Source organism: Megascapheus bottae, chromosome 14, assembly GCF_031878675.1.
Source record: "Megascapheus bottae isolate mThoBot1 chromosome 14, mThoBot2.hap1, whole genome shotgun sequence".
In the NCBI taxonomy this organism is placed as follows: Eukaryota; Metazoa; Chordata; class Mammalia; order Rodentia; family Geomyidae; genus Megascapheus; species Megascapheus bottae.
Genome location: NC_143522.1, coordinates 42,098,784 through 42,116,667, shown reverse-complemented (window position 1 = coordinate 42,116,667; position 17,884 = coordinate 42,098,784). Strand labels below are relative to the sequence as shown.

The window sequence follows — 17,884 nt, the reverse complement described above, 5'->3', positions numbered from 1 at the left end:
GGACTGACAAAAAAACCCCACAAACAATACACAGCTAAATGACTTTCAAGAATCCTACATAGCTACATAAATAGATATTTTCTGTATTCTTATATTAAAATACATTAGAATTAAACATTACTTAAGCATTTTTCTTAAGTCTTAATGTATAGATTTTCTTCCGGCTGAGTAATTTTACTGAGTCACATTTGAAAGTTTTTCTATCTATGATAGACTCTTCACATCTAAACCATCATATTGCATCTTTGCAGCTCTACTGATGATAATTGAATACCTGCTGCAATTTTGGACCAACAATTTCAGATGTTTCTTTACAGTTAAATAAGATGCGTATTATTTTACTTCAAGTTTAACTTTATTTCTAACGAAGGCAGGGCTGTCGTAAAGGCTTTGACAATGGATTCTTTGTCTTTTATTCCAGGAAGATCACTTAAAAACAAATACTTGAGGTTTCTGTAAAAATGAAAACAAAAATCATTTCCATTAAACCTTTCTAGCATTATGAATTAATTTCTTGAGTTTCAGAAAACTTATATGCAAAATGTTTTATATCACCTTACACTTTCAAAATGACTTTGATAGCAATTATCTTAAGAGTGCTATTTTAAATTGAAATTCAGGTACTAAACCAGATTTTAGAAATAATTGCCCTTAATTTCATCAATATTTCTCTATTTTGTCAGTAGTGGAGCTTGAACTCTGGGCCTGGGCACTGTCCCTGAGCCTTTTTGCTTAGGCTAGTGCTCTACCACTTTGAGCCACAGCGCCACTTCCACTTTCTGGTTGTTAATTGGAACTAAGAGTCTCACAGATTTTCCTGCCCAGGATGCTTTGAACTAGGATTCTCAGATCTCGGCCTTCTGAATAGCTAATAGGTGGCATAAGCCCGACCCCCAGTGCCCAGCTCATCAATATTTCTTGATCCCTAAAAAAGGAAGAAACAATAGGCATGCACTTTTTTTTTTTTTTTGCCAGTCCTGGGGCTTGAACTCAGGGCCTGAGCACTGTCCTTGGGCTTTCTCAAGGCTAGAACTCTACCACTTAAACCACAGCACCACTTCTGGCTTTTTTGGGGGGGGAGGGGGGGAGGAGGGTTTGCCAGTCCTCGGCTTGAGCTCAGGGCCTGAGCACTGTCCTTGTGCTTTCTCAAGGCTAGAGCTCTTCTACCACTTGAGCCTCAGCACCATTTCCGGCTTTTTTCTATGTATGTGGTAGTAAGGAATCGAACCCGGCAAGCACTCTACCACTAGGCCAAACTCCCGGCCCTAGCACTTCTGGCTTTTTTCTGTATATGTGGTACTGAGGAATCAAACCTGGGTCTTTGTGCATGCTAGGCAAGCACTCTATCACTAGGCCACACTCTTAGCCAGGAATGCTTTTTTTATTCATACCAGTTCTGGAGCTTGAACCTAGGACCTTATGTATTCTCTCAGCTTTCTTACTGATGGCTGGCACTCTATCACTTGAACCATGTCTCGAACCTGAGCTTTTTGCCAATTAATTTGAGATGGAATATAGGTCCACAGACTTCTGTCAGGTATAACTTTAAACTATGGTCCTTCAGGTCCTTCCTAAGTCAGTAGGATTACAGGTATGAGCTACAGGCACCTGGCTTTGGGGGAGTTCTTAAAGGTCTTCAAGTATCCACTAAGATGAAGCTTTGATGATTCAATTAATGTAAGAGATAAATAATCTAGTATTAATTTTTAAAACTTCTCAAATTTCTGTAGTACTGAGGTTATTGGCAATCTATTACATATTAAAGTAGAACTAGATATGTAAAGACCTTGACAACAGATTAAACACACTTCCATGCTTTCTTCATTATTCTGATAAAATTCAAAATACATTCTTCTCCTCAGAGCTGGCAGGAACATGGTAAGCAGGCTCTACACTACTCAGCTACATTCTGGCCTCCCTGGTAGTATTATCTGACTTTGCCTTGGGTTTAGGTAAATTGTGCAAGGCTATGCCATTGGTCTGGCTGGAGGTCAAACAGATACAGAACAGCTTTCTTTCTTTCTATTTATTTTTTGGTCAGTCCTGGGGTTTGAACTCTAGGTCTGGGCACTGTCTCTGAGCTTTTCAGCTCAAGGCTACCACCCTACCTCTTGAGCCACAGCCCCATTTCCTGTTTTCTGTGATTAACTGGAGATGAGTCAGTCACATTCTTTAGTGCCCAGGCTGTCTTTGAACCTTGATCCTCTTAACTCAGCGTCCTAAGTAACTAGGATTATAGGCATGAGCCACTGTGCCCAGCTAGAATAGCTTTCTTAAAGCAAGGTATGATGCTTCTTAAATTTATTACAGCATCAGAGTCAGAAAAGTGAACATGTCAAATTTTTCTCCAATCAGCAACTTAATTACAGGGTGAAACAGTAATTAGTAGATACTATATAGCATGAGGATACCAAAATCATGGAGAAAATGTTTTTAAAGGATGGAAAGGGAGTCAGGAGCCAGTGGCTCATACCTGTACAATTATAGCTACTCAGAAGACTGAGATCTGAGATCTGAGGACCACATCTCAAAGCATGCCTGGGCAGGAAGGTCCACGAGACATTTATTTTCAATAAAGTACCAAAAGGCTGGAAGGAAAACTCTGGCTCAAGTGGTAGAGTATTACTCTTGAGCAAAAATACTCAGTGATAGCCCACAGAACACAAGTTCAAGCCCTAGGACTGAAATAACAACAGGAAGAAAAAAAGATAGAGAGGAATCATAAATCAAAGTAGCTAATATTTAATGAGGGCTTATTATGGCAGGCACTAAGCTAGGTATTTTACAGAGCAAAAATGTCCCTTAAAAATACAATGAAGGGCCGGGAGTTTGGCCTAGTGGTTAAAGTGCTTGCCTAGCATGCATGAAGACCCGGGTTCGATTCCTCGGTACCACATACATAGAAAAAAAGCCAGAAGTGGTGCTGAGGCTCAAGTGGTAGAGCTCTAGCCTTGAGAAAAGTCCAAGGACAGTGCTCAGGCCTTGAGCTCAAGCCCAGGACTGGCAAAAAAGAAAAAAGAAAAAAAATACAATGAAATGGGCTGGAAGTTTAGCCTAGTGGTAGAGTGCTTGCCTAGCATGCACGAAGACTGGGGTTCAATTCCTTGGTACCACATACATAGAAAAAGCCGGAAGTGGTGCTGAGGCTCAAGTGGAGAGCTCTAGCCTTGAGAAAGCCCAAGGACAGTGCTCAGGCCCTGAGCCTAGTCCTCAGGACTAGCAAAAACAAAAACCAATAAAACTCTAATAACATCTAGGCTGATAATTTTAATAGCTTTTTCAGTATGATCAACTATTGGTCATTTTTTATTTTCTTCTCCTGATCATACCGGGCACTGAGCACAAGCCCTATGTAAGCAAGGCAGGTGCTCCACTACTCGTGTTACAACTCCAGTCTTTTTTGTTGTAGGGTTTTGTATTTTTCCCTGGGTCAGCTATCAAGGACCCTCCTAGCTTTCCTTCCTGAGCAGATGGAATGAAGGCATGTACCACCACAAAAGCCAGTATTTAGAGAGAGGGTCTCACAAACATTTTTGCCTAGATGACCCAGAACAGTTATCTATCTCTTTCCCAGTAGCTACGATTACAGGCATGCACTATTACACCTCATTTTCTTAAAATATATCTTTCTAGAACTTAATAAAACATATCACCCTTGGCTGTTTAAAGTTCTGATTATCCACTATATTTTATCAAGTTTTCATCTGGACTTTGAATACCTACCTGAAACGAAGCAAAGCAAAGATGCCATTGTCTGTGACATTCCCACAGGCAATGATTTCCATTTCCAATAGGCTTTTCTGTAAATTTTCAAGCTGACTAAGCTTCTGCAAACAGCTATCTTCAATATAATGACACTTGCATAACTTTATTTTTTCAACATGCTCTAGGCCCACTAGGAGAAAACAACAACATGTATTTCAAGAATCAGCTTTACCATGAAGGAAAATGACTGTCTGGGTTTGCCCGAGCAGTCTATCCTGGCTTAGGAGTAACAGGCCTATGAAAACCAGGATGACTACTCATCCTGTTAGCCGTATAAACTATTCACTACACAGGTTGTGCACATGGGCAGGTGCTCATGCCCACAGGAAAGAAATGCCCATTACCAGAAGCTGGATGAGCACAGTCTTAACCTTATTAAGGTGTTTTCCAATGACAGAAGAGTTTGACAAAGATAGCTGGACAAACAAACACAAAGTCTTTGACTTCTAAGTCAACAAAGGCACACAGGAGAGGAGAAAGGTATTAGTAACCTTTATTTACTTTAAAGAATAAGCTTGATGGGTGTCTCAGGCTTATAACCCTCACTACTTGGAATGTGACTGAAAGAATGCAGTTTGAGGTCAGCCTTGGCATAAAGTTCATGAAACTCCATATAAAAGTTGGGTGACGTTATGGATATGTGACATCCCAGTCACGCAGGAACTGTAAGCAGAAGGATCCTGGTCCAGGCTGGTCTAGGCATAAATGAGAGACACTATTTGAAAAATAACAAAATCAAGAGGCCAGGAGTTTGGCCTAGTGGTAGAGTGCTTGCCTAGCATGCACGGAGACTGGGGTTCGATTCCTTGGTACCACATACTAGAAAAGTCAGAAGTGACAGGAAGTGGGGCTTGATTCAAGGGTAGGGTAGTAGCCTTAAGCTGAAGAGCTCAGGGACAACACCCAGGCCCAGGGTAGGGCAGTAGTCTTGACCTAAAGAGCTCAGAGACAGCGCCCAGGCCAAGTTTAAGCCCTATGACCCTTTAAAAAAAAAATGAAAAGAAAAAGAAAAAAAAATCCAGAAATGCTGTGGCTCAAGTGGCAGAGCGGTAGACTTGAGGAAAAAGACCAAGGACAGTGCTCAGACCCTGAGTTCAAAAAAAAAAAAAGAAAGAAAGAAAGAAAGGAAGGAAGGAAGAAAGAAAGAAGGAAAGAAAGATCAAAAGTGACTGGGGCATGCAGTAGAGCATCTGCCTAGCAAGTTACAAACATTGAGTTCAAAACCCAGATCTACCAAAATACATATTGCCATACCAAACACAGGAAGAAGTAAACTTGATTGCACTGAAACAGGCAAAGAGGACATTCCTGTAATTGTAAGTAAACTATACCAAAATGGCTTCTTCAACTCACCCACATTTCCCATGAATAAAATGACAGAGTAGTTACCCATATGATCAAATCCGATGCTCATGATACAAGAGTCAGTGGCATCAATGGCTTGAATCTTGTACGTGTTCAGAGGGCCTGTGGGGAGGAGGTTGTAATCCTTCTGCCATTTCTCCTGGCCCCGGTAGCGTACCAAGGCCCCACAGCGCAGCAACCACTCAGATGCAGCCCTGTCTGGGCCAACAACCCTGATGCGTTCATAATCCACTCTGTTGAAGAGAAAAGAGAACAGTTTGCTTTTATTGTAATCAGCTTCTTAATGGTACAGGTGAGCAATGAATTTTCATTGCAAAATGTCTGAAGAGGGAGATAGTAATATAAATGAAATCCTCTTGAGGGTTGGAAGTTTGGCCTAGTGGTAAAGTGTGTGCCTAGCATGCACAAAGATGGGGGTTCAATTCTTCGGTACCACATACATAAAAAAAGCCGGAAGTGATGCTGTGGCTCAAGTGGTAGAGCTCTAGCCTTCAGAAAGTCCAAGGACAGCACTCAGGCCCTGAGTCTAAGCCCAAGACTGGAAAAAATGAATAAATAAAAATAATCCATGAAAAAAATGATAGCATTATCTACTATTTTTTTTTTTTGCTTTGGGTGTGAGGGCGGGGGATAGATCCTGGGGTTCACTCATGGTCTAGGAGCTGTCCCTGAGCATTTTTTGCTCAAGGCTAACACTCTACCAGTTGATCCATAGCCCCACTTTAGGCTTTTTTTGGGGGGGGGAATTGTTAATTGAAGATTGAGTCTAATGGACTTTCTGCCTAAGCCAGCTTCAAGTCACCATCTTCAGATCTGTCTCCTGAGTAGCTATGATTATAGGCTTGAGCCAATAGCTCCCAGCTTTGCTTTCACTTTTGTCTTCAGGTAAACTCTGTCATAGTGATTACTATTATTATTTCTTTTTCTTCTTCTTCCTCCTCCTCCTCCTCCTTCTCCTCCCCTTCCCCTTCCGCTTCCCCTTCCCCTTCTCCCTCTCCCTCTCCCTCTCCTTCTCCCTCTCCTTCTCCCTCTCCCTCTTCTTCTTTTCTTCCTCTTCTTCTCCTTCTTCTTCTTCTTCTTCTTCCTCTTCTTCTTCTTCTTCTTCTTCTTCTTCTTCTTCTTCTTCTTCTTCTTCTTCTTCTTCTTCTCCTTCTTCTCCTTCTTTTCCCCTCCTCCTCCTCCTCCTCCTCATTATTATTATTATTTGCAATGCCTCATTATGTAGCCCAGGTACTAGGATTACAGAAATGTGCCATGTACAACCATGTTCAACATAGTGGTATTTTTACTTCTTATTGGCAGTGCTAAGGATTTTTTTTCTGGTCCTGGGGCTTGAATTCAGGGTGTAGGTGGTATCCCTAAACCTCTTTATGCTCAAGGCTAGCACTCTACTACTTGAGCAAGAGCACCACTTCTGCCTTTTCTGAGTAGTTTATTGAAGGTAAGTATCTGGACTTTCCTCTCTGAGCTGGCTTTGAACTGTGATCCTCAGATCTCAGCCTCCTGAGTAGCTAGGATTACAGGTGTGAGCCATTAGTGCCTGGCAGTGCTAGGGATTGAACCCAAAACCTTATGCATAGCAGACACATACTTTACCACAGCGCTGCACATCAGCTACATAGTATTATTATCCCTTTTGTGTGTGTATGCCATCCTGGGGCATGAACTCAGATCCTGGATACTGTCCCTGGGCTTTTGTACTAAAGGCTAGTGTTCTACCACTTGAGCCACAGTTATATTTCTAGCATTTTTTTTTGCCAGTCCTGTGCTTGAGTTCAGGGCCTGAGCACTGTCCTTGGACCTTCTGAAGGCTAGAGCTCTACCACTTGAGCCTCAGCACCACTTCTGGCTTTTTCTATGTATGTGGTACCCAAGGAATCGAACCCAAGTCTTTGTGCGTGCTAGGCAAGCACTCTTACCACTAGGCCGAACTCCTGGCCCCTACATGTAGCTTTTTGATAGTTAATTGGAGATAATTCTTTCCTGCTTTAAACCATAATCTTCAGATCTCAGTCTCTGAGTAGCTAATTATTACTCATTTTAAAATTGTGTAGTGATGGAGCTTTCAACTCAAGTGCTCAAACATGATAGTTAAGTGTTTTACCACTGACCTAAAATCCTGACATATTTTTATATATGTTTAGAAAACTGGGTTGTCATTGATTCATATGCAGTACAGTGTTCGTTATCAGAGATACCTAGTTACTATGTAGTGAATGAATACACTTAATTAGCATTTTTATCCATGATAAGACTGAATCATTTTCAATTTTTTCATTTTCAAATTAAATCTTACATATATTAATATCTACATATGCCTTTTTATAGTTAGAAATCATAATGCTTTATTTAACAAGGAGATTATATCCATTTCAGGATGCTATTCTTAAATATGCCACTCATTAAAAAATTACCTTGATAATTGATGTTGTAGAATTAAATATTATAAAATATATTGAGTTTGCCTGTTAATAAAAGTCATAAATTCATTTCAGAAAACTTAGGAAAGATATCACAAGAACAATGACAGTTAATACTTGTTAATCTGTTCTTCTGGGTTTTTTCCATGTTTTGTATATATTTTATTTATAAACAAAATTAGGATTAAAAAAAAAAAGAACACTTGAAATACTGAGAGCTACTGAGAGGCTATCTTGAGGTAGCAATTCCCACATTTCTCCCATTCACTTACTTATTGAACACAGCGTTCAGCCATTCCCAGAAGTACCTGGAGTCACGTCGTGACCATGGGAGTTTCTTTAAGCCATACAACTGTTGGGAAATTTTTCCAAACAGCATCATTGGATCTAGATACACACAAGAGTACTAACATTAAACCATCAGCTGGCAACCAGAATCCTATAATCTACTAACTTATTTTACAACTTAAGAGCTAGTACTGATGCCAATAAAACTGATCATTCATTTGCCACACAACAGTTGTTGAGTAAGTTACTCCTCTCTCTGGTCCCTATATTTCTTTTCCTTCTTTTTCTTCTTTCTTTCTTCTTCTTCTTCTTCTTTTTTTTTTTCTTTGCCTGTCCTGAGCTCAAACTTGGAGCATGAGCACTGTCCTTGAACTTTCTCAATGCTAGCACTCTACCACTTGAGCCACTTGTTTTTTTCTGTGTATGTGGTACTAAGGAATCAAACCCAGGGCTTCGTGCATGCTAGGCAAGCACTCTATCACTAGGCTATGCTCCCAGTCCCAGGTCCCTATATTCCTGTTTCTTTTCTAGCTGAAAAACATGAGGGGTGGGATTGGCTAGTGGCTAAAATTCCTTACAGCATTCCATTGCATTGTCCAGTCCTCAGCTAGTGTCTGTCTACAGTGTTGCCATCTATTCAGGCAGTGTTAATATGAATTTGCTCAAACCACTTCTATGTCAATCTCCATTTCTAGCAGCAAAATGACAAATGATAGCACCAAGAGGGCAAAATGATGAGGCTAAGATGCCTTTGTTTATCCAGGAAGGGAAAGGAGACATGAAATCTAGCTACTTACGATAAAGCTGCAAGTGGATTCACCGGAGCAGCACAAAGAAGAGCTGGGAAAGATTGGGCAAGTAACTCCACCTCTCTCACCCTGGCCTTTTCACATTTGCAAATGGAGATTTGTTTAGGTGATTTCCAGCTGCAAAAGTTGAGAGTGACTCTTTGACTAGGTACCAATCTGATTTAACCCAATTTATGTTTCTTTTTTCTTTCTTTTTCTATTTCTTTTTTTTTTTTTTTTTTTGCCAGTCCTGGGCTTAAGCTCAGGGCCTGAGCACTATCCTTGGACTTTCTCAAGGCTAGAGCTCTACCACTTGAGCCTCAGCACCATTTGCTGGGTCTTCATGCATGCTAGGCAAGCACTCTACCACTAGACCACACTCCTGGCCCCTCATGTTTCTTTGATAGTGTGCTAGATTGTATGGAAAAACAAAGATGAATGAACATGACCTCTGCTTTTGAGTAACTCACAATTTAAAACAGGCAGAAGCAGCCAGTTACCAAATATATCAATTACTGACAGGACCTGAGAAATGCCTTGAAAGAGTTAATGTAAGGGAGAGAGAATTTAAACAGACTAAGTTGCCAGATAAGCTGATGCAGGAGCATTGTAGTTTTTGCTTAGCACATGGGGGGTTGGAAAGGGGCAGTTATGAAAAGAAGAGTCAGACAATTTGTCAGGAAAAGCCTATATTTTGCAGACAGGTAGGAGTCACAGGTTTTAAAACAGAAAGCTGCCATTGCTAGAACTATATGCCAGGAAATTTACTAAACACAATACCAACACTGAGAGTCAAGCTAGCGATTATGATACAGGCCCACAAATCCAGCTACTCCAGAGGCTGAGCCAGGAGGATTTCAGAATTCTTTGAGCCCAGGGATTCAAGCCTAGCATGAATAGCTGTCATCACCAACATTGCTAACATTGTCTTAAAGAAAACAAAAAGACAACATACATAGCCAACAGGACTTCAACCATTGTGGAAATGTGACTTATTCAAAAAGGGAAGGGAATGATATTAGAGATATGGAATGATATTAGATATGGAATCTAAATTCCATATGCCTCAGTGAGATGTAGGGGCAGGAGCCCTTTGAGGTGAAGATGACATTAAGTTTTGGTGATGGGTTACTGATAGGATGGCAATATTACTATCAGGAGATGAACATCAGAACAAGGCTGTAAGCTCCGTGGGTTTTTTTCTTAATCTTCAGATTTGCATAGTCTAAATATGATGTGTGGGTAGGACCCCTAAGTGGAATGACCAACAAATTACTGGAACCAGAATCATAAAGCCTTAGAGTGGGAAGGAACTTAGGTTGCTTAGACCAAGCTTCTCATTTAGAGATGAGGAAACTGAAGACCTGCTATTAAGTAACTTGCTGCCACCTTCAATCCTTTCTGGAACAAGGTGGGGCATTAATAAATGCATGTGTGTAAAGGGACTTGCACAATGTTTCATGGCTAATTGGTGTCAGTGCTGAAACTTGAACCCAGTTTTTGCTACTCCTAGTCTAGGGCCCTCAATCACAGGATGGTTCTAGAACTCAAGAAAGATAACTACAAAGATGTGTGAGTGGGGGGCCCGGGAGTTTGGCCTAGCGGTTAAAGTGCTTGCCTAGCATGCACAAGGACCCGGGTTTGATTCCTCGGTATCCCACATGCACAACCAAGCCGGAAGTGACAGAGACGAGACTGCAACAAGCGACAGAGAGCGGAGGCGAGATGTGTGAGTGGGAACCACGTGGAGCTGAGGAAATAAAAGATGGCAGAATCCTGAAATCATCTACTAACCCTCTTTCTTTCTCTCCAGCTCTTTCTGTCTGTCTCTCCTGCATGGAAAATTAAACCCAAGGCCATGGGAAGCCCTCTACCACTCAGCTACGACGTTAGTCCCTCTCTTCATTCTTTTTCTACCAATATTGTCTTAGTTACTAAAAGCCGCTGGCTGTTTCTTCTCTCATGTTCTCAACTCAGCTCCTTCTTTGAGCTAATCCACATACTCATCTCTAATAACTCCCTTGGTTGTCTGTTTATCTCATTTACAAATTTGGGCTTTTCTGCTGAGGTTTTTCAGTCTCTTCATTCCACCCTAGATCCTGTGTGTGGAAATTGTACCAAAAATCAAGACTATGCAAATCTTATGTCCATCATCTGTTTATTCATTCAGTCAATAAATGTTTACTGAATAACTGCTATGCTTAGTACAAAAGAAACAAAGGAAAGATGAAACAACAAAAGAGAAAATTACAAAGTGAGGAAGATCTGGTTCCTGTCTTCATAGCATGTAGAATCTACTGGAAAAGTCAGACGACAGGTAAACAGATAAACACTCTACAATATGTTATTCTTCTTAAGGAGTGTTACTAAGTGCTCTGAGAGGCTGGAAAGTGAGAGGAAAGCTTTGGGTCTGAGGTGTCTTTTGAGTTGGGTCTTAAGGGATTAAGAGTTTTTAATGAGTATGAAAGACTGCATGCAAAGCAAGAATAAGAACAGAATGGCATATCTTACTTCCTTTTCTATCAGCATGATGTAAATGTTTAGCAAAGCATTTGTTGATAGTCTTAAATAGTTGGCAAATATCCACAAATAAAAGTCAATCACAAAACTGTGGTTAAGTAGGTAAGGTCTTTGAAAACTGAATACTTTCACTTGATTCATTTCGGCCCATTTTATAATTCAGTTTAGTGGGAAGGTCAAATTTACCTTAGATATGATCTCTTAAAAAAAAAACAAAAAACAAAAAACAAAAAAACCCCAAATCCTAAGCAACAACACCCAGGCTGAGTTCAAACTCCATAACCCAGGGGAAAAAAAAAAGGCAAAAAACCCCCTAAGTGGGCCGGAAGTTTGGCCTAGTGGTTAAAGTGCTTGCCTAGCATGCACGAAGATCCAGGTTCGATTTCTCAGCACCACATACATAGAAAAAAGCCGGAAGTGGTGCTGTGGCTCAAGGATAGAGCTCTAGCCTTGAGAAAAGTCCAAGGACAGTGCTCAGGCCCTGAGCTCAAGCCCAGGACTGGCCAAAAAAACAAAACAACAACAACAAAAAACCCCAAAACCCTAAGCATTATATTTTAAATTACCATGAAAAATAAATTATATTTGGCAATAATGGTTTAAAAATAGTGCGGTTTACATTCTGAGGTGGATCTTTTAGGCATTAGTCCTAGTCCTACTTGAATTCAAAAAGCTCTCCCTGGGAATACTTTCTATATGGCCAGAAGAGACCTCTAGTGGTGAATTGGTATATTTGACTCTGAAAAATTAAAACCAATGAAAATCGAGTTGGAAAAGAACTATGATTAAATGGTGCTGTAAATAATCAAGGAATTCAAATTATGGGAAAAATTTTTACTATAAGAACATGGTTTGGCTGGGAGTTTGGCCTAGTGGTAGAGTGCACACTTAGTGTGCATGAAGACCTGGGTTCAATTCCTCGGTACCACGTACACAGAAAAAGCCAGAAGTGGTGTGGTGTTTCAAGTGGTAGAGCTCTAGCCCTGAGAAAGCCTAAGGACAGTGCTCAGGCCCTGAGTTCAAGCCCCAGGGCTGGCAACAAAAAAAAAAGAATATGGTTTATGACAAGTGTTTCTAGACTCTGAAATTATCTGTGACTTAGTGGATAGATCTCTAATAGGTTATTAAAAATATAAAGGACGGCCAGGAGTTTAACCTAGTGGTTAAAGTGCTTGCCTAGCATGCATGAAGACCCGGGTTCGATTCATCGGTACCACATACATAGAAAAAAGCTGGAAGTGGTGCTGAGGCTCAAGTGGTAGAGCTCTAGCCTTGAGAAAACCCAAGGACAGTGCTCGGGCCCTGAGCTCAAGCCCGGGACTGGCAAAATAAAATAAAATAAAAATATAAAGGAAAAAATACAAAGAGTTTTTTCTGAGCTCAACGGAGTTTTCTCATTTGTATAAAAACAAATATTTTGGGCTGGGGTGTGCTTCAAGTGGTAGGGCTCCTACCTAGCAAGTACAAGGCCATGAGTTCAAACCCCATTACTACAAAACAAACAAAGACACCCCGAAGTATTTTTTTAAGTGGATGTTAGGATTTTGTATACCAAACGCAATTACACAGCCAAGTGATAGAGGCCAGTGGCTCATGTCTATAATCCTTGATACTCAGGTAGCTCAGATCTGAGAACTGGGTTTTAAAGCTAGCCTGGGCAGGCAAATCTGAGAGACTCATAATCAGAAAGAAAAGCAAAGAAAAAGGCTGGAAGTAGAGGTATGACTCAAGTGGTAGAGCACCAACCTTGAGGAAATAAGAAAAAAAAAAAGCCAAAAAGTCAAGTGAGAGCATGAGGCTTCTGAATTCAAGCCCTAGCACCAGCACATACATACAATTAAGTAAATAAATGAAATAACTGAGTGGGATATTCAAAGTGATGGATAATTTGGTGGTTAAAAGACTATAGTTACTGACACTGGTGGCTCATGCCTATAATCCCAGCTATTCATGAAGCTGAGATCGAGGACTGTTTTCAAAGCCAGCTAGAACAGCAAAGTTCATAAGACTGTTATCTCCAACTAACTACCCAAAAAGCCACAAGTGGCTCAAGTAGTTGTTTTTGAGTAAAACAGCATAGGGATTGCACCCAGGTACTGACTTCAAGCCCAAGACTGGTGAGGATTAAGGGGGAGAAGTGGAGAAGGGCATCAGAATAGATTTCCCCTAACTGTCCCACTCATTTGTTGATTAAATGAGTAAATCACTCATTTGTTGATTGTAGTTCACTATTTGAACTGCACAGGCCTCTACCATAGGAGCCACACCCCAATCCTTTTGCTTTTTAAGTTTATCAGCTAGACCTTTCATAACTTTGATTCTGGGTGACTTTGAACTTCCAGAATACTTAAGATTACAAGTGCAAAGCTCCACCAAACCTGGCTTTCCAGTTCTTATCTTGAGGTGTGTAAAATCAAATGAAACAGAACAGCAGTAATTAATTGGAAACTAGAAGTACAGTTTCCAAAAGCCACTCTTAGGCCATCAAATAGCACTCCTGGAACTAATTTCTCCTAGACTTCAGATAGACATAAATTCTCATCTGAAGATGGGGGTCACAAACACAAAAGTCTCTACCCACAGATATTATTTATGTTATTATGAATGAAGTCAAGGTAAGCTCTTGATCTGACTTACTGAACTGAAGCAACTGCCATACAACCCTTGGTATGGGGGAAATAAGCAAAGACGATTTTATGAAAAAATATATGTATTCTGGGTTATTTACCTTTGCTAAACTAAGCACAATCTCAAAAATCACACCATATTTTTCAAATCATAACTATGAGCCTATCAGCCCAGAAAAGTCTGATAACAGCTCCTGGAATCATGTAATTCTATATTCAATCATGCATCAAATCAACTATAATCCTGTGAGAACTAAAAATAACTATCTCTACTATATATGTATCAGAATAGTTACCAAAAAATCCCATCACAATGTAATAGTCACCCAATGCTGGTGAGACTATAGCATGGTACAGTTATTTGGAAAACAGATTGTCTTTTACTAAACATGCTCTTATTACCCAGTAATTGGACTCTTGAGAACTTAGACTAGAGAAACAAAAACAGGTTCATACAAAAAAGCTGTACACTAGGGGCTGGGAATGTAGCTGAGTGGTAGAGGGCTTGCCTCTGGGTTTCATTCCTCAGTACCACATAAACAGAAAGAGCCAGCAGTGGTGCTGTGGCTCACAGGGTAAAGTGCTAGCTTTCAGCACAGAGGCTAAGGGACAGAGCGCAGGCTCTGATCAAGCCTCAGGACCAGAAAAAGAAAAAAAAAAAAGAAAGAACTGTAGGCTAATGTTCCTAACAGCTTTATTTATGACACCCAAAATCTGGAAACTCAGATTCGTACTGAAGTTTAAACTTAGATTCCTGATTGCTGTACATGACCTCTGCCACTTGCGCTATATATACCTCCAGTTGTTTGTGCTTAGTATTTTTTCAGTTTCTCAATTTTTTCCCAGGGCCCTCAGACTTTTATATTCCCACATACCTGGATTACAGATGTGCTGTAATGTCTGGCTTGTTTGCTGAAATAAGGTCTGCTAACATTTGTCTGGACCCTCTGGATGTCTGCTTCCCACAGACTATAGGAATAAGCCACATTCCCAGCCTCTCATGTCTTTCAAAGATGAAATGATTAAACACAGTACATCTATGTTGCAGAATGAAGTATTGAAACAAAAAAAACTGGATGAATCTCAAGTGATTACACTAATGCACAATGCTAATCCCCAAAGTTACATACTGGAGAAGTTGTGATGGTGTATGTGCATGTGGGGGGATCCTGGTGATTCTGCAACTGTTCTGTATTTTGACAGTGGTGATGAAAACAGGAATTTACACACAATCTAAAATTTTTTTTCTTTTTTTTTTTTTGCCAGTCCTGGGTTTAAATTCAAGGCCTCATACTTGCTGACACTCTACCACTTGAGCCACATCTCTTTGTGTGTGTTAGTCATGGGGCTTGGACTCTGGGCTTGGGCATTGTCCCTGAGCTCTTCAGCTCAAGGCTACCACCCTACCCCTTGAGCCACACTGCCACTTCCGGGTTTCTAGTGATTAACTGGAGATAAAAGTCTCACTGGACTTTAGTGCCGGGGCTGGCTTTGAATCCTGATCCTCAGATACCAGCCTCCTGTGTAGCTAGGATTACAGGTGTGAGCCACCGCACCCAGACTGACCCACATCTGTTATCGAAGATAGATTTTTTCTGGGCTGGCTCCAAACTGAGATCTCATACAGATGAGCCTCCAGAGTAATTATAGGCATAACCCATCTGTATTTGGCCACATATAATTTATATAACTACATGTAGAGAAATATAAAACTAGAAAAATCTAAATGTTTATAGATGTCAACTGCACAGTTTGATGTTGTATTATACTTTTGTGTGGTGCGCGCATGTGTGTGTGTGTGTGTGTGTGTGTGAGTGCTAGTTCTATGGCTTGAACTTGTGGCCTGGGAGTTGTTCTTGAGTTTTTTGCTCAGGACTGGTGCTCTACCACATGTCCACTTCCAGCTTTTTGCTGGCTATTGGAGATAAGCTTCTCTTGGATTTTCTACTTAGGCTGGCTTTGAAACTAGATCCTCAGATCTCAGCCTCCTGAATATCTAGGATTACAGGAATGAGCCACTGGTGCTCAGCTATGATCTTGTACTACTGTTTTACAAGGTGGTATCACCAGAGGAGATAGACAAAATATGCACAATCTTACAACTGCACAGTAACCTATCATCTCAAAAAAGGTTGACTTAAGGAAGTGGCACTGTGGCTCTAGGGGTAGCCTTGAGCTGAAGACCTCAGGGATAATGCCCAGACCCAGAGTTCAAGCCCCAGAACTGACCCCCCACCCAAAAGGTTGATTTTTAAAAATGTTTTTATTCAAGCAAGGAGCAAGGTGGCCACATTCTACTCCCCCCCCGGGCAAATAAAGCAATTATATGTAATTTTTAGGATTAAATCATTTAAACATAATAAAAGTTGCTATTTACCAATACTTCCCTGTGTCCAGCGTCTAATGAGCTGTTTCACAGGGAATCAATTCAATGGCTCTATACTACAGAAGGGATTCTGAAGTAAAGAAAGAAGTGAGTGGGTTTCCTGAGCCACCTATTTCATGACTGGAACCAAGATTCAAAGTCCTTCCAGAAATAAAAATATGCCATCCTATCATTAGTTTTAAAAATCTTAAAAATTTAAGACTGCTGTTAAGGAGAGAAGAATGCGTTTCACACTGGCAAGCTGGAAAAAAAAAATCACACATTTTTACACTTTAAAGGTCCTTTGGAAATTAGGTGGCCCATTACCCATGTTTTATAGATAAGGAAACCTGGATAAAGTAACCTACAGGGGAAAGTGAGGCCAAGGCTATTATTTAAACAAACAAACTTGTCTAGTGTCCAAATGCTGGTGGCTCAAGCTGGTAACCCTAACTACTCAGGAGGCTGAGACCTGAGGATCAAGGTGCAAAGCCTGCCTGGGCAGGAAAAGTCCAAGAATCTCTTATCTCCAATGAACACCAGAGGTGGAGCTGAGGTAGAGGTGGTAGCTGAGCGCCTAGGCATACTAGCCTTGAGCAAAAAAGCTCCAGACTAGGGAACAGGCTAAGAGTGCCCCAGAGTGGCCACTAAAAAGAATAAACAAACAAAAAGCCTGACTACTTCTTAAGGAAGAGTATAAGATCGAACTAGGTAGTACACTGTAAGATCGAACTAGGTGGTATACTCCTGTAATTTCAGCTGCCAGGGAGGCAAAGATTGGGATGACAGCGGCTCCAGGCCAGATTTGGCAAGAAAAAAAAATTGGTGAAATCTCATCTCACCCTGAAGTCCAGGAGTGCAGCTGCAATCCTAAGGCATAGGGTAAGAGGATCCTAACCGCAGGCCAGGCCAAGGGAAAAAACTAGGAGACCCTATCTGAAAAATGACCAACGCACACACAGGCTAGGGGTGAGGCTCAGGTGACAGAGAGCCGCCCAGAGAAAGCAGGAGGTCCTGAGTTCCGACCCCAGCGTACCTCAGGCCGAAGTTGTGCTGTATGGTTCATCCAGGGTCCAGTGGCCAGTCGGGAGAGCAAGCTCGAAATGCACAAGAGGAAGCGACGACGGAATAAATGACACCACTACGAGCCCATTGAGAAGTCCAGAAGGCTGCAGGTTATCAAGCATCCACCGGACCCTGAGCGTAGGAACGCAGGGGCGGGACCGGAAGAAGCCCAGTAGTTGATACAGAGCTCAACGCTGGCCGGTTGCCCAGCAACACGACTCCAGATGAGCCGGTGGGCGGGGCCAGGGGCGGGGCCGGGAGGGGCGGGGCCGGGAGGGGCCGGGAGGGGCGGGGCCTGGCCCAGAGGATAGGGCGAACGCTGGCCACCCGAACAAGATTTCGCCATAATGACGCCCACATTTTCTTCCGCAGCCCTATTCGTCTGGACAGAAAAAATTCAAGACAAGTGGGCTTGACGGGGGACATTTGTTGTCAACCCACCAGTGGGTCTGGGGAAAGGATAGAGCGTAACCACCCCCCCCAACCCCGCCCCGCCTGGGCCGGGAGCCTTTACTCACTGCGCTGCAGGGCTGCGGGGAGGGCGGGAGCGAGGGAGCGTGCCCGTGCCCGTGCCTACGTCACTGAGTTTTGCCCCTTGCCCTCCGCCCTCCGCGGCACTCATTCGCCGCCTCCCACGTGGCTCGAAGGCGCGCGTCTGATTGGCTGCTGTGGAGGCGGGAC

The 17,884-nt window shown here is 41.8% G+C and overlaps 1 protein-coding gene across 5 annotated transcripts; it reads right to left on the bottom strand.

Annotated features, from left to right (window-relative positions):
• Dmac2l (distal membrane arm assembly component 2 like) lies at window positions 1–17,793 on the bottom strand. Of its 5 annotated transcripts, XM_090345065.1 has the most exons (8): window positions 17,722–17,793; window positions 17,175–17,335; window positions 14,649–14,810; window positions 8,636–8,764; window positions 7,823–7,937; window positions 5,155–5,363; window positions 3,724–3,895; window positions 2–453 (listed from the first exon to the last, which is right to left on the bottom strand). In XM_090345065.1, exons 5-8 carry the CDS (start codon window positions 7,930–7,932, stop codon window positions 339–341), a joined length of 606 nt encoding a protein of 201 aa, XP_090201191.1. In that variant the 5' UTR covers window positions 7,933–7,937; window positions 8,636–8,764; window positions 14,649–14,810; window positions 17,175–17,335; window positions 17,722–17,793; the 3' UTR covers window positions 2–338. The 5 variants fall into 5 exon arrangements, with proteins under 5 accessions (XP_090201192.1, XP_090201191.1, XP_090201188.1 ...); XM_090345066.1 differs by lacking the exon at window positions 8,636–8,764 and having other exon boundaries at window positions 1–453; XM_090345062.1 differs by lacking the exon at window positions 14,649–14,810.
• Window positions 17,794–17,884: the final 91 nt, after the last annotated feature.